General features: G+C 46.3%; 1 protein-coding gene across 3 annotated transcripts in view; it reads right to left on the bottom strand.

Annotated features, from left to right (window-relative positions):
* The window catches only part of SLC12A8 (solute carrier family 12 member 8), a 50,772-nt gene extending 31,408 nt beyond the window's left edge, over positions 1-19,364 (bottom strand). The window contains exons 1-5 of one of the 3 annotated variants that reach the window (XM_005519641.3): positions 19,231-19,364; positions 15,487-15,703; positions 14,581-14,727; positions 11,564-11,755; positions 8,917-9,148 (exon numbers count right to left, since the gene is read on the bottom strand). In XM_005519641.3, the coding sequence (XP_005519698.2) occupies positions 8,917-9,148; positions 11,564-11,755; positions 14,581-14,727; positions 15,487-15,555 (640 nt within the window). In that variant the 5' untranslated portion in view covers positions 15,556-15,703; positions 19,231-19,364. Of the gene's footprint in view, positions 1-8,916; positions 9,149-10,142; positions 10,760-11,563; positions 11,756-14,580; positions 14,728-15,486; positions 15,704-19,230 lie in introns of those variants that run through there. The other 2 variants (XM_088058909.1, XM_088058910.1) reach the window with 2 other exon arrangements.
* Between the last annotated feature and the right edge of the window lie 7,985 nt (positions 19,365-27,349).

The following is a 27,349-nucleotide window of genomic DNA, read 5'->3' as shown; positions in this document are numbered from 1 at the left end:
AAAGAAGTTCATTGCTATTTTTCCACTTGTGAACAAATAAGCTCCTATTTTATCATCAGCACTTAGCGAGATTGTTTCATGAATCAGGACAAACACCACACTTACGTTTCAAATTCGTCAGAGCTGCAAGCAGCAAAAAATAGATAGGTTTTAGTGGGAAAAAGTTTGGCAAGAGAGTGGTGGGGAAGAAGGATTAGAGCAAATGTACAGAAAGCGGGGAAGGAGTTGCCTTGCCCAATGCTTTCTCTCACCCACAATAAAGCCAGCAAACCTAAAAAGAGAGTATGTACAGTCTGTAATTGAAGGAGCAAAAGCCACAGTTAAAACAATCTAAAAAGGCCAAGCCCTGAGAAAGGCAACTCGAATCCCTTATCTTGTGATGGAAAAGAATGTGCTCCCTGAGATTAATGACGTGTTTACCCGAAAGGAAATCGCCGCCCTTCTGAAGCAGCGAGTGTTTGTTCCTCCGAGTCCCTGTTTTCTGCTCCAGAGCTGATCTCCCAAACCTCCTGTTTAAAGTCAACACACAATACGGCTTCCTGCTGCTGTGGGCTCCCGGGGATCCCACCATTAACCCTCTCCCAAAAAAACAGCCTCCACCGCACCTGTGTGCCCCCAGCAAGAGCGGCAGAGACAAGCCCGGGGTGTTTGGGTGTCACTCGGAGCAGGAGCAGCACAGGGACCGGCAGGGCCAGGAGCCACCCCGGGGCACAAACACCGCTAGCTGAGCAGACAGATTAGCAAGTGGGGAGACTGCCAGCGCTATCGAGGGAAAACACTCTGGGCAACCTCTTCTGGAGCTGCTCGGGGTTTCGGCAGCGAGTCCCGCAGATCAGCCTGCTGCAGGATGCTTCTTGGAAAGAGGTTTGACATCAGCAATGTTCTGCTGTGTTAGAGGAGGCATGGGGCACATGGGATCTCTGCACTGGAAGTAGAAGCTCCAGGGCAGATCTGTTGGAGGAAACCCCCCCCAAAAAAAAACCTGCTCGAGGTCATCATTCCTTTACGTATTTGTCCTCTTTGGTAACCGCATCCCCGTGTCCTTGTGGAGCATCCCAGCCATGAGAGCAATCGGATCGCGAGCACCTCCTCTCCCTAAAGCCAATGGACCTGCACTTCTGGGTGCTAGCCAAAGGCTAAAAATAGCCTAAAAGACAGAATAAACAAAGGGAGCTGCTGAAATCTGTCTCTGATTTCTGTCTCTAGCTAATGGAGCAATTATGATTTGCAGGATGCTGTCACCTCTCTCAGATCAGGAGGCAGCCTACGCTCCCCCCAGGCTCCCCCCAGCCACATCACATCTCCTGCAGGACTGGACGGGGTGGAAGGAAATGCTAAATTCTGCCCAACTCCCCATGAGCCTGCTTTATCTCTGCCTCAGCTTCTCGGCAAAGTGGAAAAGCACTAACATACACAAGAGCACACTCAGAGCCTGCATGGGCAGATCCTCACCACAAAAGCCCTGCTTAAGTAAAGGAAAACTGGAATGTGCCCATGGAAGTAGCTGGCAGAGCTGTTTAGCACTTTGTCTCTAAAGGTTGATGTGGTTTATTAATTTTTTCCAAAAAAAAAGCCAAAAAAATTAACATTTTCTGCAATTAGAAACTCTGAAATTCTGGAGAAAAAAAGTAAGAGATTTTAACACAGGTGTTTCAACTTTTTAAATTCTTCTTATGTTTTGCATTATTTAAGCTAAGCACTAGACTTGTAATATAGAAATTCCTCCATTACTATTTGATTTTTTTGATGTGGTAATTTCAGCCTGGCTTGTTCAGTGGTATTCAAACCAGCTGGCAAAAATTATTTTATTCATTGCAAAAAGAGGACAAGAAGTACAGTGTCCCTTGCTCCATCCTTCTTCTAGGAAAACAGTTTTCATCAATGGGGTATCATCAGTTACAGGATGGTATTTCTTGGAAGTCATGCCCAGAGTGCCCAGCTGTGGGAGGCTCTGAAGAACTTCTCCAGCGAAAAGCCCTAGGCTCAAGAGATCAGAATTTAGGCTGAGTCAAGGCACAACAATTGGAGGAAAATGAGTGGCAGCTCAGTGGTGATGACACACATCCTTTGGACTCCTCAGAGTGACCACCCCTCCATCTCAGAGTGCTCTGTGTATTGTTTGGGACAAAGCCCAATCCATGCTGATCAAATCCCCATCTTTCAAAGGAAAGATGATACAACTTAATCCTCCATATCCTGCCAGGAGTCTTCTGCCATCCTCATGACAGCATCCCATACTCCCAGCTTCCCATAATAAATTATGGCTATATTATCCATATGACACTGGTACTTCAAAAGAAAACTATTCCTTTTGTTTTGATTTTGTGTCTAAAATGATAGTTTGTATTTTTGGAAGGTTTTCATTATCCTCTATACACAACACACAGCTACAGCCTGGCTTCAGAACGCAAATCAAACCAAACAGTGTTTGATTTTGGAAAGGCTGAGCAAGAAGTTGTCACTAAAAGGATTTTTTTGTTTGCTTATTTAAAACTATCAATTGAATTCTGTGTAAGTCATAGAATAAATTTTCCCTACAATAATCAATTTTTCAATAGATGCATTTCCCTCTTTGAGTGAAAAAGAAAACCAGAAGGAACCACTGAGCCACCATCCAGTTTGTGAAGGTACAACCAGGATAAAATCCCTTACAGACAAAAAAGGCCAAAAATTGTTAACACAAGCCAGGAGAGAGGATGAACAGTAGATAAGGACCTATTTCCTACACAAAATTGTCTCTTTAGCCTAGGAGAGGAATGCAAACTAGAAGTGAAGTGTCTGGAGGAAGAATCTGGTATCTAGGAATTATCTTAATAAATTAAATCCCTAAATAAGGAAAGCTGATTCAGGGCACAGCTGAACTGTGACTGGAATTAAACACTGTGGGAATTAAAAAGAGAGGAGGTAAAATATCTCCATAATTTGAAAACTATTATATGGCAGCACCAAAAAAAAGAGAAAAAAAAATAATCACTGCAATTAAATAAAACTGTCCCATCTAAACACAGAAATGGGGAGAGAGGGAGAGATTGTGAGATGGTATATATCTTCTTTGAACCAATCAGTTTTATTAGTTCTCTAGCATTAAACAAATTGCTGCACAGGAGGTTTTGTGGGAGGAATGGATGGGGAAAGCCCACATGAAGGCAAAGTCTAGCAGGGAACTTGAAAAGCCAGCCAAGGTATTTCAAGATTTATTTACAAGTTCTAGGAAGATGAGATTAGCATTGCTTCTCAGGGAAGCAGCAAAGAAATTAAAGGTTAAATCTTTGTGTACAAAAGCTCCTGTGTACATCAGGAACTCTATTACCTACTGAGCAAGTTTAAACCTCTAACAACCTCAGCAAACCCCCTCCTGGCTCCAGGAATGGGCCTGGGCCAGCCAGTCCATTCAGTGGCACATTTTAGGGTTTCAGGGGAGGCCAGGACTCTCCTCATCCTCAGCAGCACATGGCAGAGAGCTGCTCACTGCCATGGCTACCCAGATGGAGCAGCACAGAGAAAAGAAGACTGAAGAAGAGCACCAGAGGTCTTCCAGCCAAGGTGGTTTAATGCAAAAAGGAAAGAGACCAGATTGTGCCAAGTCCTCAAGAGACCCAAAACATCAGGTTTGGCTTGCAGGAATGGGGGTTAGCCTGGGATAGGTGTGACTAGAGCAGGGTCCCCAAGGATGCAGCAAAGGATCCATCACTGGAAATGTTTAGGAGCAGATTGGAAGCACATGGCATCCATCCCCAGCGCAGCCCAGTCGGTGCAGGAGGGCGGGACCGCAAACCCTGAGCCCTCCTCCCCTCTTTACCCACCTCCTGGGAGATGCCTCGGGGCGGTAGGCTCAGGAGTCCTGCCAGGTCTCGGCAGAGCAGGGACACCGGGATGCCGGTCCCAGCCCCGGCAGCAGCTGCGCTGACACCTGAGCATCCGCCGGCAATCGAGACTGCTGCTCCTCAACGCAGCCCTGCCGCTGGATGTCCTCCAGCGTGGAAACAACGTGAAAACCCACCCGCAAACAGGGCTGCAGAGTTACAGCTCAACACAACTGGTTTGGTTTTTAGTTCTAAATAAACTGCTTTAAATACCTGCTTCAGAGAACCTGGGCAGAGTGGTGTAGCTTTCCTCTCACTATCTAAATAAGGCCTCTAACAATGTTATCACTTTCCAAAACACATCTGTCCCGCAGCTCCTAGCCCAGACAATTGGCAGGTAACCAGTTAATAAATGTCTTCGCCAGACTGTTGAATAGGCTGGCCCCGACTCAAGAGTGATGTCAGGGCCATTCAATGCACTATAATTGGAAAAACCTGGGGAAAGCAATCCCATGTTTTTTAATAAATAAAGAGTGTATTAGCAGCCTCCTGCCTTTACTCACCACGGTGCGTACCTTGTTCAGCAGCAAAGTGGGATTTTATTTTTTTTCTACTGCCGTTTGCACAGTGATTTCTACTTGGGATTTGATGCCAGTTTCCAGATGTGTCTCAGGCCAGGAAGTCAGCAATCAGCCTGGATAAAGCCTCTGGGATTTGCTGCAGATCATCTTCTGACACACACATCCTTCCTGCACCCTCTCTTATGATATTGGAGCACACCCCTCATGCCCAAAAATAAAATAAAACAACCCAGAGCCAAGCAGAAGCCCCTGATTAGAATGCTTTGATCACTCTCATATTCAATCTGTGGCAATATTTTTAATTAATTCATTCCACCGAAGCCCCAGAGGCAGCATTTGAGGGATCTTTACGACACCACAGTGTCTATATACATAAATCACTTCAACAATTGCAGGTTCCCTGTCTGCCAGAGCAGCTCCAGGCAAAACTCATCTCCCACAGATCCTCACCAGTGGTACCCACAGGACTGCATCAGCTCCCCAGCTTGGTCATAGAACACTGGAGGAGGAGGAATCCTCCAAAGCACTTGCCCTCAGAGGAATAAATGAAGATGATAAATGAGTTTTCTGGGCTCTGTGTGAGCAGCTTTGGGAAGCTGAAACCCAAGTGGGTGATGTGAAGGATGTGGTTTGCATAGAAAAGAATCCCAAGAAGAAGCACCCTGACAGCAATATGCCTTTCAAACCTCCCTGCATCCCTGAGAAATGAACTACCCAGATTTTCCAGCCTGAGGAGAGGGGTTTAGCCTCACACAGCCAAGCTCCACGCTCACCCCAGCCACGTGGTACCATCTGCAGCAGGACAAGGGAACCCCAGTCCAAGGGGAATTACTGAATTGCTAACAATTACTGAATTTCTAACAAGATAATTTATTTTTTTCCCCCACCAGGCATTTCAGAGGCTGTTCTTGGGCCCCTTTTGCTCACATTGTGATTGCTTTCATCTCCCCATCAAAGCAGAACGAAATTAACAGCAGCCCTCCCAGGGATGGCCGCCCCAGGAGCTCCCACAGCTTTCACAGGGCACCTGGGAGTCACCACCAAAACAGGAAAGCAGGCGCCTAATTGGAAGGGAGTATTTGGGAGTCACCCTACACAAAAATTAGCAGAGATATGCTAGGAAAATAAAATAGTGGGCATTAACGGATGGCTTATCTTCTTTTTTCCGTGACTCTAACGTTCGGGACGTGAAAAGGCCAGAAAGTTTCACATACTGTTCTGAGGAGCTGGTCGGGGAGAGGAGCATCCTCTCCTCTACTTTCACTGCTCCTCCTAAAATAACTCAGCCTGATTTTGGGGTATGGACCTCCATCATTAAAATACACATACACAAGCCAAAACAACTCTGCACTGCTGCTATGAAAATCTGTAGCAAGTGCCAGGTCTGGGTGATGGGTTGAAAAAGCTGACTGATTTCAATTCACCTGTGTTAGGTTTGCTAAAAACACTAACCTGTTCCTAGGGAGAAAGGGAATAGGGATGTCTGCTGTCTGAAGGAAGGAGCACAGGGGTCTCTGCTTCTGGAGGAGGGACTGAATTTTAAGGTAAGAGGCCAGATACAGCTCGAGGAGGTTGGTTTTCAGACAGGACAGGGAGCCCCTCTCCTCCCTACCCACCCTTGGCAGAGATCCCAGCCTGGGACTCTGACCAAGCCCCAGGGGAAGTGCCAGCTGAAGCCAAGGGAGGATTTAGGATTAACTCCAAAAAATCAGCGAGTCCCACCCCACCCTGCAGGCAGCCTGTGGAAAGGAGCAAGAGCCCTGGGGGCCAGGCAGAGGGACAGGGTAGCCTGGTAGCAAGCAGGCTGGGAGGCCCAGAGGGGTCAGCAGCATCTGGACAAGTGACCCAGAGCACTCCCTGCCCCCTGGAGCCACTCATCTCCTCCAGTCCCAGCTCCTGGCTGCAGGAGTCGGGGTGGCTCTTGGCGCATGAGTGAGCCACAGCAAGAGAGAGGAAAAAAAAAAGGAGAAAGAGCAGCAGGAAGCCCTGCTGAGAAGCCCCCTTTTGTGTAAACATGCTCCGTCCTCAGACTAAAAATAAAAGCAAACCACAGGAAGGGAGTGAGTGCTTGGACAATATCCGATTTGGTGTGTGCCTGGGTGTGAGCTGCGGGAATGGGGAGAAGAGCAGGGGACTCCACCCAGCACAACCACACAAAGGCAGCCAGTTAAGACCTTCAAGATGGACAGGCATTCCTGGAGATTATTTAAATTCAAGTTACTGCTGCTTGGCAGATGTGCAGTCCTTCGGTATGTGTGCAGCACTTGGAAATGTTAAGAGAGGGAAAAGGCTGCCATGGCAGTAAAGGCAGGATGACTGCACAAGCCCTATTTTGCAGGGTCAGAGACCGAGACCCAAGGCTGCGAACTGAAACCTCATAAACCTGCCATAAACAAGGACACGACCCAGACAAGCTGTCAGCCACAATCCAGCTCACAGCTCCAAAAACCACCTCTCCCTGCACGTTGCCTTTGCATCTCAGGTCCTGCTGCAGCCACAGAACCAAACTGAGAACAACTGCACGTTCCTGAGGGCTGTGAAGAGCAGATCAGTGGAACACCCACCCCTAAGGGCTCTCAAATGCTTCCCCCCGTGCTGGGCTCTGATGCACTGCACCCTGCCCTTGCCATCAGCTGGCTCCGGAGGCTGCAGCTGCACCCGCATGTCCCGCCTGCAGGCTCCTTGCAGGAGGGATGCTTTGCTGGTGGCTGCAATCCCGAGAGTCAGGCATGCATCCACCCATCCATCCCTGCCGCACAGAAAGCGGGCAGCCCGGCGTGAGGAGGCTCCGGGGAGCCCAGCGCTCAGCCTCGGTGCTCACACACCACTCAGAGGTCTGCTGGGGAAATGCAGCACTTGGGAGGACCCCCCCGCCCAGGCTGGAGGGAAAACTCCCATCCCAAATTACTGGCACAGGGAAGCGTCTGTGGAAGCGCTGAAACCATCCCACGGCTCTCCCCTGGCACTGTCCCACCCTAGGACAGCTCTGCTCTGGGCTACTGGGATACGGCCACCATCAGCCCGATGTCCTTCTTGCCCTGGAAGCCCTCCTCTCTTTAGTCAGGCATGGCTAAACTGCAATGCTCAGCTGACTCGTTTCTCTTCCTTTCTCTATTTTCTGTCAGAAGAATATGACAGTGTTTGGCATTGGAGGAAATCAAAGACAGCTATGTTGGCCTCCACTTGGGCACGTTTCCTGCTGATGTTTATATTCCTTTAATTCTTGCCTCCTGGTCCTATGTTCACTTTCCTACAATCGGGTCTCACCTGGAGTATTCATTTTTCTCTACTATTAGAAAGGTCTACTACGAGCACAAGGAAAATACAACACACTCCCCTCCAGCCCCGTTTCCTCTAGAAAACAACTTCCTATGAAACGCAGCTGTTTGGAGCAGGTCGCTTGCTTCCTCTGCAAAACACACCACAACTGTCCTTGCTCCATTCTCATTTACAGGTATTGCTGAAACTTTCACAGGCTCTCATTTGGGGCATTTCCTACATGCTAAATATAAAGTGTAAATGCCTTTCCATAAGGCTCTGTCTGACGGGGGAGCAGCAGCTTCTGCCCCCACCCCAGCGTCCTCGCACACGACAGCGGCAGCAGGATAAAACAGCAGCAGGAATGGCACCTGTGCCATCGGTGCTACGAGTACCCCCCTGACACCTCCTGCCAGCAGCTGAAACACAGCTGTCAATGAAAACTGAAGGTCCTTCCTTAAACTCACTTTAGTAGGTCACTCGCAACCCCCCAAGGTGCTGCTGGACACAGAGGAAGCCAAGAAAAAGGTGACACCTTCTGTTTGCTCTGCTAATTACACGTCATTATTGCTGGAGTGGCTGCGGCGTGCTGAGATGTGTTTCTCAGCAAATAGAAGAGAGGGAGCAGGACTTGGTGTGTGCAGGGCTGCAGGTGGGAGCCCTGAACCTCTCCCCCTTGCCTGAGCTGGAGCTGTCGCTGCAGGCTGAACTCAGTCTGGGAAAAGTTAGCAGGAGAACTCCCACTCGTGGGTCCTTGAAACCCCAGAGGTCACCTGCCCTCACCTCAGGCAGCTCCCTCCTCGGACCCCCAGTACAGCCCTGGGCAGCAGACCCAGCAGAGTGGACAGCACAGCACAGCCAGGCTCTAAGTGACCTCAGAGGTCTCCAGACAAGATCAGCACAGCTCAAATTCACAATTTTCCATTTTCATGGGCACAATGTTTAATGCTGAGTTAGGCAGCAGAGGCTACAAAGAACACTGCAAACACAGATGCTCTCTGTTAGAAAACCTCCAAGTGAAACATAACAAGAGCAAAAACTGAGAGCTCAGTCCCTGGGGTTAAACACCTAAATAAATAAGGCATGCCCTGGAAACACTTCTTGCAGAATTACGGGTTATCTCTAAAAGATCAGTACCAAAGGACAGGGCACACATCTGGAAGCTCTGAACTCTACCACTGTCCAAGTGAGTGTCACTTCACAAACACAGCTAAGGAGAAAACCCCAGGGAACTAATGCCTGCTGACCCCAATGCAATAAACCCCCACTTTTACCTGGATCAAGGTGTGTGAAGGACCCAATGACAAAGTCCAGTGTTGAGACAGCCAGCAAGAAGAGCAGCAGGAGCTGGAGCCTGATGATCCACTTCACCCCAGCCAGATTGATTCCCAGCAGGCCGAGCAGGACAGCCAGGGAGATGCCACGCACTGCCCAGATGTTGCTGAGGCTCAGGACACCTGCAATGGACTCTGCAAAGCCAGTGATGTACATGGCACCTGCAACACACTGAAAGACACAGCTCTGTGAGTGCCCTGCAGGACAAAAAGGGATCCCCATCCACAGCCTGCTGGGCTGTGGGGGCCTCTGTTCAGACAGACAGACAGACAGACAGACAGACTTTTGCTGTCACAGCACAACCTTTAATGTCACTCTGGCCTGCAGGGACTGAACCTCATTGCTGTAAGACAGTACACTGCCAAGGCAGCAGAGCTACTGCCTGGGCAAACAGGAAGGCTGGCTGCTAGGGGCATATGTTCCACTGTAACATCTCCCCTCTATTAACACTCCAGGAGAAACCACACTGGCTTCTCTGAGAAAAGGATGAGTCAACTTCTATGTTTCCTCTGTTTCTCTGGAGGAAAGGGTCCCAGTTCAACACCTGCCTGGAGAACAGCAGTTTGTTTCCCCCTTCACTGCCTCCTGGGGGTTATTTTTAACTCGGTGTTTAGTTTGGACACAAACTCTGACGTTTCACCGGCTCCCCATCTCGCTGCTGGAACGGAGCCCACACTTTGGAGGAGAGCAGGTTGTGTGAGCTGTGCCTCCCTGAGCTCCCAGGAAAGCTGCCTGTTTGCCTTGCAGCAGGACAGGACACGCACTCTGCCCCGAGGGGCCGAGACCCTGCAGGACAGGACAGCTGTAGCACAGGCTCAGGCCTCAAACACCACGGCAGGACAACAATCCAAAATATCAGGATGTTTCCCTCCAGAAATTCCCAGTAGCTGACATTTCAGTAACAGCCCTTTCTATGGCATGGTATCCCTGGAAAGCCATGTCAGGGCAGACAGCTGAATTGGATGTGGCTGGTGTGACATGTCTTGGGTCCTGCAACCCCACCATCCCTGCCCACGGATGAGGGATGTGCAGCTCCCACATGACTGGAAGGGAGAAGGCCCCCACCCAAGACAGCAGAGCAGAACCCTCACCCACTGCAGATCCCCCACCTGGGACAGACCCAGCACTGCTTCACTGAGGATGTTCAGGACAACCTGGCTCATACCCAGGAGCTGCAGGATTTGTGTGGTTCTCAGCAAGGCTGATGGCATTCAGATGTTCAGACTCTGACACCTACAACTTGGAGATCCTGGAGGATTCACTTCTATCACAGGCAGACACAGAGCAGGGGAACTACACCCTGAGAGTCTTTCTCTGCAGGATGTGTCCAGTCATTCCTCACTTGCCCAAGTCAGAGCAGGGAATAGGGAGTACCCCATTTCTGGCAGCAGTTGCCTTATGACAGAGGTCACAGCACCCCCTGAGCATCCTGTAGCAGGGGATCAGCCCACAGCTGGTGCAGGGCACATTGGGCAGAAAGCACAGCTGAGAAAGGAAAGGCATCAGCAGCTTTCAGGAGCAGGCAAAGCGATTTCAGGTGAGTTGCCAGCTCCCAGCCTGCAGCCCCTGTGCACATGGGATGCCAAGCCAGGGGCCAGGACTGCTGCAGTCCAGCTTTTACGACCCTCAGGACAGGCTGCAACCTGATTGCTTTCACAGATGGGGTCCTCTCGGAGAGCAAGAGTGGAAAATATGACAGGAAGGATTCTCATGTGTGGCCCATTTCCATATCTTGGCTTGTAACTGGGTTCAGTTCGTATTTTATGGACACTTGCTTTTAATCTGGAGTGAAAGGAGAAGAGGGGATTATTTTTGGTTTGGGGGCTATTAAGGGGGTTTGGAGATTGCTGTAAGCTAGTCAGTTAGAAACAAACCTTCATAAAAATGCTTCTCTGCTCACCACATTTTTACTGTTCATAACATCTTTATGGGGGGAGAGGGTTAAGTTACTGCAGGCTTAAGTGATTATTTTCCATTCTTTTTGTATACTACGTGTGTATTTTTGTGCTTCACCACCACAACAGCTCCTTGGGATCTTTCAGAAAATCTGGAACTGTGACTTTTGGCTCACAAGAAGTCAATTAGCTGTGGCCCTTACCCCTGCCCAGCTCTCCTCCCAAGCTAGCTCCATTCTGCTGGCTCCCACAGAGAAGCAGCCAAGGCTTGCCCAACCCCTAAGGGTATGTGGAGCACACCAGGGCCAACCTGCCAGCCCACAGCCACTCACTGAGCTTTGCTTGGCCACCCTGACCTCTCCTGCTTCATTTAATTTCTCCCGCCAGCAAGGGCATGTCCTGGCAATGGGGGTAATTTGGGATGGGAGGACATGTCCTGCATGGCTTGTCCAGGCACTCAGCTCCTCCAGCAGGGTGACCCACGGCAGGCAGCACATTGGCATGCACAGGCTCGCTCCTGGGGAGCAGCGTGGGGCTGAGTGCTCCCTGTGGTGTTCTCCCACATCGTCCAGCATGGTGCAGCATTACCCAGGTTTTACTTGAAACATTGCTTTCTGCAGCAGGACAGCACAAGATTAATATCAGCATTGCAAAGTTTCCAAATTTTCTTTGAATAACTTTTTAAAATTACCTGGCCAAAAATGTAAAGGAGGCCAATGGTGCCCCCTACTTGACCTCCAAGAACAGTAGAAATCATGGAGTAGACTCCTCCACTTCCAATGCTGCACTTCTCACACACCCCAATTCCAGACAAGACTGTCACCAGGGCAACCAGAATAACAAAGGACACCAGAAACATGCCCATTACAATGCCAGTGTTTCCCTGGAATGAAAAAAAAAATAATCTAATAAAGATTAATTCACACCAATATGCTGGGACAAAATAAGAACCAACCCACTTCTAGTCACTAGTGATCTATGAATCTGGAGTCATTACAGATTAAAAGAAACACACACAGACACCCCTACTTGTCTAATTAACATAATTGATTGCCAAATTTACAGCCTTTATTGGCACCCCTTTGATGAGAACCCGTCTTGTCCTCGAGCCTGGGGCTGGGCAGACTTTTGCATGAGCAGGTTCTGCTCTGTCAACGGGCTCCTCCATGAATCACTGATTTTGTCCTCTGGTTTAAAAGGAATGAGGTCAAACAATGATTCAGCCACCATAGGATCACTGCCTGTCTGCACGGTTTAGAATAACATGCTTAAAAATAAAAAACACTTTCATAACAAAAAGTAGTTTCAAAATTGAACCCCTGGGATTTGCAACGACTGATTTATTAACAGCATCAAGCTTGCATTTTAATTTTTCAGAACATTTACCTTTGAAAGCTCTGATCCTTCCAAACAATGAGATCCCAAAGAACAAAACCCCAAAGGCAACACAGCGTGGAAGATAAATAACACTCTCATAAAGCGGCGTGCGCCGGCCCTTATCTGCAGGGCGTACGCAGAGTGGCAGGTGGCTCTCGCCCTGCCTGGACTCGGGGGACTTTTCTGCACAGGATTCAGCCCCATGGAAAAAAAAAACCCTTCCTGCTTGGGGCAGAGGGAGGGACCCAGGAGGAGCTGCTGCACCCGCCACAGTCCCACTGTGGGGCAAAGAGAAAAAGCCTCTGAACAAACACAGCTGCAGGTCCCCGTTGGCAGTTTTAAGGACCAGCAAAACTCCTTTTTGGGGTTCAGTTTGCTATTCAGGGTCAGATTTTCAAAAAGAGAAGGTGCTTAGTACCTCCCAAAGAATTTAAAAACTCTTCTGAGCTCAGGACCTTCCCACTCTCTCACACATGGCTGTAATTTATTTTCCAGGGTCAGGAGTTTTCCCTTGTGCTCCAGCCCACCTTCCCCTGCTGACAAATCACTCAGGCCAGTGCACAGCAGTCAGAAGTCTCCTCCAGTGCCCAGTGCTTTGTTAACATCTGTCTTCTCTTACTTTTACTCATATTCCAGGCCATCCCCTCTTTCCAACCTTGCTCCAGCAATACTCATCTCTGAGGTCACACTAGCCGCGATGGGGTTTTTATCACCAGCACTAAAAGGCTGCTTTCCTTCTCTCTGGGGTTGGTTGAAATCCCAGATTTTCTTTTCCTTTTCTCTTTTTTTTTTTTGTGAGAAAAAAAGAAACAGATCCAGGATGTTGCTATCATCATAAAACCCTATTTTGGTTCAGCATCCTGCCGCCTTTGACAGGGGTGTTATCTGGTCAGTGGGGAACAGAGCCAAGGCTTGCTATAAACACAGCTGTGGTCGGGTCAGCACCACAACCCAATCCCATACTTCTTTTTAAAAGGACAATTGTTCTTTTTCTTCAGCTGCTTACCCCAGGTTAAATGGTTAATAAACATTATATGCTTCAGTTAAAAAAAGAAAAAAAAGTGAACATATGCAAACATTCACTTAGCCTTGGGCTTTTCCAGAAAGGTGGTACCAGGCTATGGCAGCAGTTAAAGGACAATCCAATGGCTCCTACAGAACAAAGGGTTAGCACTAGGACCAAGGGGAAATGCTGGACTCACAGCAACAATAGCAAGCAGAGAAAGTGGGAAGAAAAAGCCCCCATTAAATACTGATGCTTATTTATGCATGCATGCTGGAAGGGGTTAGTGCAGCAGCAATCCCTGCTGAACATTTCAGCAAGATTAGGTCCCCTGGAACTGCAAAGCTTCACCAGCCCCAGCTCCAGCTCTGGAAATTTATAGCAAAAGCCTGACTCTGGGAATAGCTCAACATATGACTGTCCTCTGCCAGGGGAGCTCTCTGCCAACCCTGACTTCTCCTCCCTTCCCTTTCATGCTAGCTTCCAGCTGGTTCCGTTTTTCTTTTATTTACTGGCTTTATTTATATTTGTGTTTGCTCCAGAAGTAACTTGCTTTCCAAGGAGATGTGGAGGAAATAAAATCAGAAGGAAAAGGAAGCTAAAAAATCATCCCAACTTCTCCACCACGACAACTGCAGCTCCCCTCAACACCTCCAGCAAAGCAATTTTCAGTACAGAGTGCAAGTGTCTTCCTGCTCCTTTTGGAAGGTGTTCACCATGCCTGTGACAAAGAACTCTGCCTGAAGCTCAAGTCCCATCCATCTCTGGGGAAGCTTTCTTTCTTCTAAGGGGAAATTTTGAGGCATAATACAAGGTTTTGCACCAGGAGGGGACAGTATCCCAGGCTCTGGCCCTCAGTGAGATACTATTAAGGACCCAGCGGTGGAAGATCCTTTGATAACAATGACAATTTCATCTGACTGAGCATTCCCCATTCAAAAAATCAGGGACTCCAACACTGGCATGTTTGGGAGAGAACTCCATCAGTGGTGTTGGGAAGATGGATGAGTGGTTGTAATTACTTTACCTGAAAAGTGCTAATTTCTCCTCAACAACACAACACAAGGGTGTCCCTGTTCATTGTCAAGGCTGGTTGTTTTATCCTTTATCTTTCTGAAAGGTAAGAGAGGAAACCACTCACACAGACCACTTCAGCTGCACATTTTAGTGGAACTTCTTGAAAAGCTACAAAATACCAGAGAGCGTGAGCAACATCTATAACGAAGAGCACAGAATCCAAAACATTTGGGTGGTGATGGGGGTACAAGGTAAGGAGGGGCAGAGGAAAATGTCTGTTTAAACATTCAACCAAGTCAGTGCTCGCTCACCACAAGCCATCCTGTCCTCAGGAAAAGAACAACTCCAAAAATGTTGATCATGCAGGAGGTGAAGACCCCGTCCCACGTTCCAAAAAGCACTGGCTCCCATACAAACAGCTGGATCTTCCACCAGGGCTTGGTCTGTGTTTGAGACACCTAGAGAAAAGCAAAGCCTTGGGTTTACCTGTCATGTTTTAAGGGCAGGCTGCACAAATGGGGCCAGAGCCAGACACCAGCAGGGGGATGGCCACCAACAGCTGCTAAGACACTCCTTTGCTGTAAGTTGTCCCTAAGATGAAGGGCTGTCAGGCTGTTGGGATGCCTGGGCCCTGAAAGAGAGAGCTCCCTAAAATACCCTGTTTATATTCTTATAGGATAAGCAGCAACAGAACCCTATTGTGCCTCAGTGAATTAACCCCAATGCATGAACCAAGTTCAAGGGTCCTTCCCAGAGCCTGCAGCTTCACACTGTGCTTCTCCTCCCATCCCTACCAAACACTCCACCAAGGCAAGCAGGGTCCTCAGTGCATGGGAGAAGCCCCTTAGAGGATATGACAAACCAGGCTGGACCAGCTCTGACCAACAGAGTAGGTTAAGATGGTCTTCCCATCGCAGTCATATCTGACCAGGATCCTTTGCTTCTCCAGGAGATGTGGGACTCTGGGACTTGGGGCATAATGATTTACCAGAGTTGTTGGAACCAAGATCTGAATCTCCAGGGAAACTGCAGTTTTCCTGTGGCAACTGCCTCCTCTTGTCTTCTGGAAATCGAGTCTCCTCTTTCCAAGTCATACACCTCAGATTTACATAGCAAAACGAAGGGCAGTTTTGTTACTTTCCCTGCCACAGAGGTGACCAGGAGTGCAGAGGCCATGGAGATAGAAATTTGGGAAAGGAAATGGCTCTCTGACATACCTGCTGGGCTTCCTCATGGAAGAGCTCTTGAACGTATCCCTCACTTCGAGCGCCATTCCGGCTGAACATCGTCCCCTCCGCTCTACCTCCGCCTGCCCAAAGCACAGCTCTAACACAGCCACAGGCGAAGCTGCTCTGAGTGGAAGGTCAGCTCAGTCAAATTCCTGCAGTGCTGGGCCCTCCACTGTAGAAGATTCATGGTTTTATTCCAGCTTTACTGTGAAAGCAGAAAAGATGAAAGACACGACCGCTGCTTTCTTAGTCTGCCAAAGCACAATGCCATTGTCCACACAGTCAATAGCAGCTTGTAGCTGAACCAGAGTGACACCACAGCAAGCAGAGAGCAATGCTCCTCCAGCACTCTCCCAAGCCCTGCTTCCAGCACAGGCTCCACCATCAGCCACACATTTAACAGCTCTTGGCAGCCTTTTCCAAATCTAACCCCAGCATCCTGTAGCACTGGCTCCACAGCTCCACAGTGTTGTCTGCAAAATGCATTTCCTCTCGTTGGTTTTAAATCTGGTGCCTGGTAATGTCGTTGCATGTTCCTGTGCTCCAGTGACATAGGACACACGGATTATTCACTTCCCAGCACCACTCATCACTTCACAGCCTTCATCACATCTCCTTCAGCTGTGCCTTTTGCAGACCAAGGTCCTGCCAGTGCATTCAGTCACCCACAGTCTCCCACACCAGGTGTCAAGAGAGACATTTTGGCTATTCCTCAGTAGAGTACATCATGCCTAGGTAAGACAAAGAGGGCTGCAGCCAGAGGGGAGCAAGACTTGCTCCACAAATGTGGAGAGGGCAGTTTGGATCTGGATCATCGGCTCTCCTGGGGCTGGTAATTTGCTGGCCAGCTGAGCCCACATGCTTACAAGGGCCAACCATGATCACACAAGGCTTGTACCAGTGGCTGGACACCTTACCTGAGACCAGAGACCAAATGAATCACGGGCACAGGGCAGGAATCCAACAGAAATGTGCTTTGCCTACTGCACAGGGACAGACATACAGAAACTACTCTGTGTCACTCAGGATTTCTGCACCAGGGTCTGAAAGCCTTTCACCACCCTGCCCTTATTACTCTACTTTGGAATACCCAGTATTAAATAACCAAAGCAGATGCTGCTCCACCACAGTGTTTCAGTTGCAGAAGGTCTCCTGCAGCTGGGGTACAATGGCCAGCATGGGAGGTTTTTCTTTGCCCTGCCCACATAGCCAGTTAAGCAGCACCAAAGACATAAGAGTTCATTGATGCCCTGCTGTTGCCTCCACATTTCTTGAAGCAAATAACCCTTCACAACATCCCAAATGGTTTCTGTCACAGGGAGATTGGGGCTTCAAGTAGGGCAAAAGCAGCAGGAGTAGATGAACTCCAAAGAAACAAAGCTCATGCTTTTTTTCAAACAGCCACAGTAATAAAAAATGGAAGAAAATACACAACGTGAAACAAGATTACAATTGAATAGTCATATTCTCCTAAGAATCCCCAGTGCATTCCTTCCTCAACAAAGACTTGACTCAGTAAAAGCATTCACTGGGGTCATCCAAACTCCAGTCTGCTGCAGCAGTCCCATCTAGATGTGGAGAAACAGGGAGGCTGCAGCTCTCCTAAACCACTCCAAGGGCATCAGAAGGAGATGGCTCCAACCCCTTACAGTAGCTCAGGGCTGAAGTGACTCGCCCAGCGTGCCTGGTGTGTAACATTATGTGGATAGGTGTGATGCACCCATATTACCCATATGAAACTTGCAAAATGCAGAAAGAAAAGCTGCACGCATGGATTTTAGACTGAAGCACACCTAGCAAGAAATATTACCTGCCTAGACATTTAAATCCCCTTATCTCACCATTTCCTTCCTTTTTCTCTGCTTTAAAACCCTTCTCCTGCCCTGTGCTCTGGGGCTCTTTCTGCTCAGCTACTGCTCACCTTGGTTTAAGATCTTCTTCCACAATCCCAGGAAATTGCCTCTGCACTACTGCTCCTCTGTGGCATTTTCCAACCTCTTAAAAATCTTATTACCCAATTATATAATTATTTACATCCCACCACAACTCATGGGTGCATTGGTCCCTACGAGGTAGCCAAAGCAAACACTGGAGGGGGTGTAAAGCACAGAGGTGGGAGCTGAACAAACGCACACAGCCACATCCCAATCCATGAACATGAAAGTATTTCTGCAATTTAGGGTCTGTGAGTGGAAACTCCTTGGGGCAGGCACTCTCCTCTTGCCCCACACAGTACTCTATCAGCACAGGGTTATTTTTGGGTGCTATTTTATCTCCAGGTCACCAACCCCGAGGAAGCTTTTCCTGCTATACACACCAGCAGGATAAATAAACAGACACAATTTTCCTCTAATATAACTGAGCCTCTAACTTGAAAGTAAATTGCTGTTATTTTTCCTGAAGTTTCTGCCAAATACACTAACCAGTCTATAAATTAAAGACAAACGTCTGTTTTAATCTTTCCATATCATTTAGCACTCAAGGGAGCAGAAGAGCATTAGCAAGTCTTGCAGAAACTTTACAAAAGCTCATCTCCTTTTCCTGCAACACTTCTATATTTAATTGCAAAACCAGATTCCTATAGATTAAATTCCTGTGCCCTCCATATCCTTTCAAAGCACTATTTTATTAATCATCACATTAAAGCTGCTTCTGAGCTAAGCGTCGCTGCTCTGAGCTACTCAACAGCTGGCTGATTTTGAAGAGGAAAGGTTAACGCCTTCCCAAGCACAACTGCGTGTGGTCCCACGACCTCCGAAGCCTCCGTGCTCGCCAGAGGAGGTGCTCCTAAAGCCTCTCCTCCCGAGGGACCCAGCAGCCAACAGCATTTTAGTTTTAATAAGTCCCTTCAACTCCTCTCTGGGTCAAGCTCTTGAAAACACCTAATTTAGGAGCCTTTTAGGAAAGCGGAATTAGAGGGAAATAAAGCAGCCATCAGTGCAACAAAGGTAACGCCACACCGAGCAGCGCTTGGCTATTCCCAGTTACTCATTTACTGCACAGCCAGGACAATTACCGAGCTCGTTTTTGTTTTCACATATCTCCGTAGAGCTGCGGAATATCACACGTGGGAAACGAGCCCGGACTCTCCCCAGCAACTTCAGTTTTCCGCCGTGGCCGGAGAGCTTCGCTTTGGCAGAGGCCACGGCGTGTCCAACACCTTCGTGCCGCGGGCTGCGGCCATCGCCACACGGGGCTGCCCGGCCAGCGCTCCCACTCACCCGTCCCCTCTGCCCTCTCTTCCTTTTTTTAAATTTTTTTAATTCACTTTTTTCCTCAAGTTTTCACTTTTTTCCCCCTATTTGTTTCCCTGTTTTGGTTTGGGGTTTTTTTTGTTGTTTTTTTTTTTTTCTCTCTTTTCTTTCCTCTTTTCTGGTTTTCTTTTACCTTTCTTTTGTTGGTTTTCTGTTTGGTTTTGTTCTGTGTTCTTTTCAACGTCCTCCCCACGCCCTTTTTTATTAGCCTTTCTTTTTTTTTTTTCTTTTACCTTTTTGGGGGGCTGCTTCTTTTCCAGCTTTGCCCCCCCAGCACCACCACCACGGTTTTTTCATTTTTTTACCTTTCCTCTCTCCCGTTCTCCTCCTTCCCTCCGCCCCGCCCGAGCCTCCGCAACGCCGGAGGGAGCAGCGGGCAGAGCCGAGCCGAGCCCGGCGCCACCCGCGCGGTCCCCGGGCCTCAGGCCGCTCCCCTATCCCGGCTCGGGGGTGTCCCCGCCGTGCCGACCCCACTCACCTGGCGGCTCCCGGGCCCTCCTCGCCGCCGGCTCCCGCAGCACCGCCTCCCGCCGGGGCGGCCCCGGGCGCTGCCACGTCTGCCCGGGCACCGCGCCCGCCCCGCAGCGGCACCGGCACCTGCCCGGCTCCGGCCGCTCCCACCCGCGCCCGGGACACGCCGGCTCCTGGAGCGCCCAGAGCCCGCAGCGACCGGCGTGGGAAACAGAAATCACTAGGGGCTGGGAGCAGATTGCCACTCAACCCGCAGCTCTCAGGAGTCTGACAAAATAGGTGAATAAATAAGCAAATTCACTCGAGGAAACGCTGGCAGCGGGGAAAGGGGGCTCTGATTCTGCACAAGAGCGGCTGCAGCGATATTTCTACAGGAACTCGATCCAGTCGAACTTCCCAGCCCTGGGCTGCCAAGAAATCCGGTGACCCTGTGCAGGCAAAGTTCCACCTGAATTAAAGGCAGGAATTTTGGATAGTCTCAGTATAAAGAGGATCAAATCTAGAGCCATCTGCGCTTCCTTAGAGCTCATGTAGCACACTTCAATATAATTTACTTCCAAAATGAGTTAGAGCCGTTTTAATTTTCAAAAAGGATCCATACAAGACATCCATATAATCCAGTGAACCTGTCTTGATTTTACTGCAGTGCCAAAGTGTGAACAAGCCTTTACTATTGAATAAAAACACCAGATTTCTATGAGTGACAGAAAAGGAAATCAAGAGTTCAGAGAAGACAGATGACTTTTTAAAGGAGGATAAAGTCTGAGGAAATCACAGAATGCCTGGGGTTTGAAGGGACCTTAAAGATCACCTGATTCCAACTGCCCTGCTTTGGGCAGACACCTTCCAGTAGGTTGCTCAAAGCCCTGTCCAACCTGGCCTTGAACACTTCCAGGAACAGGGCATCCACACAGCTTCTCGAGGTGCCTCACCACCCTCACAGTAAAGAATTTCTTCCCAGTATCTAATCTAAACCTGTTCTCTTTCTGTTTGAAGCCATTCCCCTTTGTCCTGTCACTACATGCTCTTGTACCACTTCTTTTAAGCTCCCTTCAGGTGCTGGAAGGCTGCAATTAGGTCACCCCCAAGTGTCTAAGCTGAACAATCCCAATTCTATGGATAGCTCCCCAGGATATCCCATTCCTGGAATATTTCAGAAGCTCTCCTCCACTCCCTTCTTTCTACAACTTTACAACTACCAGGGAACAGGTTCAGCCAGATTCTCCCATCATGAGGGGCAGTGAAAAACCTTAAGTATCTTGAATTTGCTGCAGCACTGATGAAGAGTCAATTCCCTGAGGACCGAGCCCCGCAGCCTGCCTGCAGGCACTTCTCTGCCCTCCCCACACACATGTGCACACCTGGCAGAAGTTTCCTGGGCCAGCTGCCACTTGCCACTGCTGAACACTCTTTTGGGAAATCCTGCCTCTACACTGGAAAGAACCACAGGAGAAAACCAGTAAAAAGTGTTTTTTCAAGAACCACAACTGACATATTAAAATCACCAAGCACTGCTAAGAAGCACTTTCAGGAATGTTTGGTGTTGGTCTCTGTCCCTGTTTTTGTCATGGCAATTTTCAACATTCTCCTGCTTGTCAAGACAATCTTTCCAAGAGCAGGAGCCCTCCTTCAGCAGGGCTGTGTGCATTTCACAACCAGTGTCTTCAGGTAAGTCCTACTGCACACCACTTTAAGGCCTTCCAAGAAAACTATCACAAACAATTTGAGAAAGTTTTCTAAAAGCCCTAATTAAAATTCTCTCTCATTATGCTGAGTACCTTAGCTCTACAGGGAATAAAAGGGGAGAAAAATGAAACTAAGAGTTAAAATTGTTTTCTCAAAGTCCAATTCTTGAGTGCTTTCAGGGCTAGCAAAGGACACTTTGAATTCCACAGACCAGCAGGAGTCCTCTCCATCAAGTTATAGGTCATGGGGACTGGCAGATGGAACCATCTGAAGCCTGGCACACCCACACACTGGACATCCTGAACTGTGACATAAGAATTCTGATGGTCCATGTGGTGTCACTCAATGGAAACTGCTCCAGGGAATGGAGTCTGGGAATGGACTTAAGAGAGTGAAGAGGGTGACACAAAGCTACATGGGACAGAACAGGTATGGGAACAACAGAGGTGTCAAAGATATAAACATGGCCTCCAGAAACAGCAAAAGAAAGCAGCAGCACAAAGGTCAGTCAGGCAAGAGAAGATGAGAATTTGAAACATCCACAAGTCTGAGCCATCCTGTGAAATGTAGAAAGGATTGATTCTTAATAGGATGGATTTTAATTGTCACCTACCTCATCATCATCTTCTTCAGCTGCCAGAAATACACATAACACAGCAATGTGCAGTTTCCATGTACACACAGAGCACAAACTGTAAATAAACTACGCAGTTTAGCTAATCACATCACTTAATGAATGACCTACAAACCCTAAAGTGACCATAAAACAGGCTGTGACACATAGGGTATGTTCTCCGACTAAATGAAGAGACAATCTTTTTCAAGCTCACTCACAGATGCAAACTGTAACATAGCTTGCCTTTAGAATGGATTTTTACCTGGTGTTCAGTGTGTGGAATAGCAGTTGTCAACACAATACCTGAACATCACTACAAACAACATTCTTGTTTCAACTCCTTAAAATTTTCAGGCAACAATTTTGTGAGTGCCAATACCGCTTAAATACATTTCCACACCCGCTGTGGGGACTCACACTGTCCTTGCAGCTCTTTTTCAAGTAGCTGCAACATCCATCACGCCAGCTATGTGTTTGTCTAGGAGACTTATCAATCATCCTGTTCACTTCCTCTAAGGGAACAGATGTAGTCCTAAAGCAAATCCCCCTTTCAGAGTCCTGGTTTGCAGGAAAAGATCACTTTGTCCCACTGGTACCCTTGCACTTGCTCATGTCTTTCTGAGCTGTATCTCTCTTAAGCTGCTCTATTATTAGCTTTTTAACAAAGATGACTTCAGAAACTGGCAAAAGAAATGAAAGAAAATGCAGGACCTGAGAAAAAACAAACAACTAATGCTTTCAGCTTCTGGTGTTACCCTCTGTTTTGCTCCTGCACATCACTGCATGGTCAAGATTACCTCGAAATTACCCTGAACATTCCAGCACACAGTCGTTGCTTTATCATCTCTCATGACTCAGTTTATCCTGTGAAAAGACCGATTAAAGATGTGCTGCCCCTGAAGAACTTCCAGAGTATAATACTTACACATTTTGACCACTCACTATTCATATTACAATGGAGACGTATTTTTTTTTATAATTTACACAGCTAAAATAATGGATCCTTTTGGTTTCATTTGGGCCAGGCTAGAGCTTTTGATCTAACAAAAGCTCTTACTTCTGCCTCTGTGAAATGGCACTAATGGTCACATCTAACCATGAAAACATTTTATGTGAATAAAAGTGAAAATCAACATTTTCAGTGGTACTACTTGTTATTTCCATAGCTGCTGAGAAGGTATCACCTCCTCTAAATGAAGGCAGCTGTGCACAAGCTACTGCCAAGGCACTAATCTATCTAAAAAGATTTCAGCACAAAGCCTGGTCTGGGTCCCCATTTCTGGCCAAGAGGCCTGGAAGACACAGCCACTGGCCCAAGGAAATCACACCAACAGCGATCACGTAGCAACATGTCTTGGCTGTCCTGTGGAAGACAGGCAGAGCTGCCCAGGGAGATGGACTCTTGAGTAGAAAAAACAACAGTGATTTGTACACCCCCTCAAACATCCAGAACAGAGTTCAAATAACAGAGGTAGGAATGGATTCCATTTCTGCATGATGTGCATGGCTGCTGACACAGGCAACAGTGTCATGGACTGGCTGGACTGCAGACGACACACACACACATTTTAAAATGGAACCTCACCAAATCATCCTGTTTTATCTCTGCCAGTGACTTGTACACGTATGCATTCGAAGCAGATGGTGCAGCAGGGATCTCAGGAACCTGAAGACCAGCCCTGGTGTGAAAGGGCAAGAGCGCTGCAGAGGAGGCAACTTACCTGAGCAAGAAGGGCACGGCTGTTTGCTTCAAAAAGACAGCACAGATGGGCTCCTTTTTAAACCCCTGCTCCAGTGAACAGCTCTCTGCATTAAATTTCACGTCTTGACAACTAAAGCAGACAAAAAAGTAAACAATATTCTATGGAAGACTATCTTGTGTTGATTTGGCAAGTGCAATGCAGAAGATAATCAACAGACACGATACTTTATGAGAAGATCTCCTTAAGACAATGCACCTCCAAATCTCAAACTTTTATAAGCTTCTGTCTATCCTGAAGCCACAAAATAGTTTACCTTGTGCACTGCAAGACAAATATAATTGCAATAAGATATTTTTAATGCCTCCAAAAAAACCAACCAATTATTTTAACAGAAAACTGCTTCCTTTTCCTAGCAAAAAATAAAAGCAAGCTAAATTAAATGGACTATTTTCCTCAGTTAACACAAAATATAGGTTCTGATAATTCTTTTCAATATCAAAATGTTGAAAAGTTTCTTTTTGGTACCACTTTACTCTTTGACAGTGTTAATCATCAAAGTCAATAAGCAGACATGATCAGTTTTGATTTCTTATTTTCACTACATAATTAAAACAAATGAAAATTAGTGTAACTAATGTAAGTGAACATAAAGACAAACAGGGTGGCTGAGTACACATCAGGCACGTTGCAGAGTCAGAATGCACCCACAAAACCTATCAAACATGAAACCATTAAAAGCAGTTATTATGCTGGCTGGACGCTAACATATCACGAGAAGTGTATAAGGTATTTTAAAAAGGCAATACCATAACTTGCACACTGGGGTAAGATTGAAACCAAGTCCTAAGCAGTGCTGGAGCTGTGTTCACACCCTGCTCCAGGGGCTCACAAAGGCACAGAGACAGCAGTGCCTCCCAGGGCTCAGAGGGACTGAGCAGGGACATTTCCTACAGCCTCTTTCAGTCTGTGCTGGCACACTCAGTGACCACCGTGGCTGTGCGTGGCCACCGCTGCCAGGGCTGCTGTCCCTGGCAAAGACATGAGAGCAAACCTGAGTGCCCTTCTCTGCCAAATCCAGCCAGCTGAGCCAACCTCCTCAGCAGGATGCAGGCTGAGGCCTGGTGAGAAGTCCCTCTCCTGCAGCCACCGCTGCCCAGAGGAGCTTCACAAGGTGGCTGGTGGTGGTGGCCCTGCTGCACCCACCTGGGTGACATCCCAGACCCAGCAGCTCTTCCTGCTGTGCTCATCTGATCACAGCTCCACTCTTCACACACTGCTTCCCCACAGTTTTCTTCTCCTTAAAAGGTATTGTCCCACTTTTAATACCTCCTTACACAAAACTTGTTCTTACATGAAGTAAAATCAACACAGCCAAGCATTCCACAAAAATCAAGTATTTTCCAGAAAGGACCCTATGAAAAGACTCAGAGAAACATTACACCTGACACACACGAACAAATAAAGAGGAGAAAACTGAATTACCAATAATTAACGCTACAGGGCAGATTTATGGTTTTGTAGGTGCATAAATGCTGTGATCCTCAGTAGTTTTTCTAAAATATTTGCTTTAACAATGGAAAAATCTATGCAACAAATATACTACACATGCTACAAAATGCTGTAGTGCACACATGGCATACTGTTATCCAACAGACTTGAAATCTTGAGTAATCGAGTTCACCCTTCTTACAACTGAGATTAAAACAAAGTCCTGATTCGTATGTACGTGAGGAGCTGCTGGCACTGAACAAACTCACTCCAGTGCAAACAAAAATCACAAAAGGAAAGCTGCTCTAACACTAGGTGTTTCTATTAAAGTGGTTTCAGTGCAATCTTCTCAGACAACCAGGATTAAAATTAAGGTCAGATATTCTGTTTTCTATAATCAAAGAAGGCAAGGAGATCCAAAGGAGAAGAAAACCCAGATAAGTTCTGTGTGTTTCAAATCAAATATTTAAATATTTCATTTAATTGTTGAAAAGTATCCACTTCAGTTCTTGCACGACAATATGTATCTTTACATGCTTTCATCTGTCTCATTAAGAAAGCAGATTTTGTTTGAAATTATCTAACATGAAAAATACTGCTAAGTCTATTCATAAAACAGTATTCTATATTTTTATTTTTCAAACAGCAAGTGACCACATTTAAAATGCATCATTTGCAAATATAAATTATCAAACTATTAGTTTAATTAAAAATAAAGCAAAAACATAACTTCCCTTAGTATCACAATACATAGAAGGGCATTATAAACCCAAAAAGACTAAGTTAACCATAAGAAAACAATAACGTCAAAAGTGATGAAATTCATTAAGTCACTTAATGAATAAATCAGTCCTAAGAATACAATACCATTCACCATGATTATGTAAAAAAAAAAGCAAACTTTCATTGTATTATACAGATAAAACAATCCAATCCTTCATGCCACATTTTGTAAACCATGATATAAATTACACTCACAGTCAAATGAACAGGAAGAGTAACTCCCAAAATATTTTAAGTTGCTTGTAGGGCAGAAATAAAGGCAGAAATAGAATCATTTAAAATATATCAAGTTTAACCAAAAAAAAATTCATTTGGTCAAGCCTGCTATCCAAATAGTTTTGTTCCCTGCAAAACTATTTTTGTCATTTTTTGAGTTATGAAATTTAAATGTTTGTTTTACATACTAAATGTAAGTCATGAGTTGAGCTACATTAAATCCTTTTATACTTTTATCATTTTGGCCTTAAGACCCAAACATCTTCCATGGACCTACACACACACCCACACACCCACACCACACACACACTCTCTCTTCTTGGTATCAGGAAATTCCTCATTTCACAGGAATAATGAAAGACTCACATACTGATTTCTGTTAGAAACATAAGGAATATGCAAATTCATACTTTCCAGGTTCCTATAAAACCATCTCTCACCTATATATACATACTCCAACTGATGGAATTCAGGTTACAGTCTTTTGTCTGGTAATAAAGGGACGGAATAGATGTTGTAGGATAAAGAAATGCTGCATAATGACTGAAATAAACCTATTATCCTAAATTTATCTATACAAATTATTGTTTCTTTTATTAACTGAAATACAAAGAAGGCATATGGACTTCAGGAAAATAGCACTATATCAGAAATTCACTGTAACAGTGTTTCACTATATATATCATCAGATTTTTCATAAGACAATTTCTCCTGTACACTAGATTTTGTACTAATTTCTCTGTCTTCAAATCCATTACATTTTCAGATCCAATTCAGCACTATATAGTATGCCTTCAAAATAAAAGGAAGTCACTTGCTTTATTGAATACCAAGTTCCCTTCCAGACAGTATTTAAAGAAAGACAAGACTACACAGACAAAGTCCAGTATAATTCATTTCTGACAATGAAAATTTCAACCCCTCATACTGTTGCAAAATTCCTCCTACTGAAATGTCTACAATAATAATTATAATAATAATTATAATAATAAAAAGCATACATTACATATAAAAGATACCAGTGTACTAAAAGTGACAGAAGTGGACTAGCAAATCCTTCAAAGCACATATTATATAAATGACTAGCATTTAAAAACATTTCTTTTTCTATAAAATGTAGGTCATATACATTTATAAATTGGGGGGGGGGAGGTTCTAAAGCAGTGATGACTGTTCAAATAGATATGCTGCTCTGTACAGTCTAATACCTATTCAATTCAAACTATAAGTTTGACATCTAGTTTATCAGAATAAACCCATCTCATCATCTCATAGCTCATAATTTGAAAAATATGCAACTCAAAGGAAGAGGTGACTCAAAAGTTCACTGTTTATCTGCATATGAAATAAGAAGAGAACTATTCCTTTCTATGGGTGGCCCAAGTCTCATCAGTTCAGTATCAGGACTTAATGACTCCGAATTTATGTAGAGGAACTGGCAGGAATCAGCACAGAAGCAAAATAGTATCTCTGATCCTTTAGAGACACAGCTATTCAACCTCAGCAGTCTTCCTCGTCTCGCAGAAGTGCAGCCAAGCCATTCATTTCTCATTCAAAGTGGATGAAGCCATAGATCTAAAGACTGTCCTCTCTGTGACTGAAATTGTGCTCTGTAAACAATGTTATATATTCCA

This window comes from Pseudopodoces humilis, chromosome 8 (assembly GCF_049639895.1).
Source record: "Pseudopodoces humilis isolate 2021_Gansu_Grassland_sample_001 chromosome 8, ASM4963989v1, whole genome shotgun sequence".
Lineage (NCBI taxonomy): Eukaryota > Metazoa > Chordata > Aves > Passeriformes > Paridae > Pseudopodoces > Pseudopodoces humilis.
This window is presented reverse-complemented; position numbering and strand designations above follow the sequence as displayed.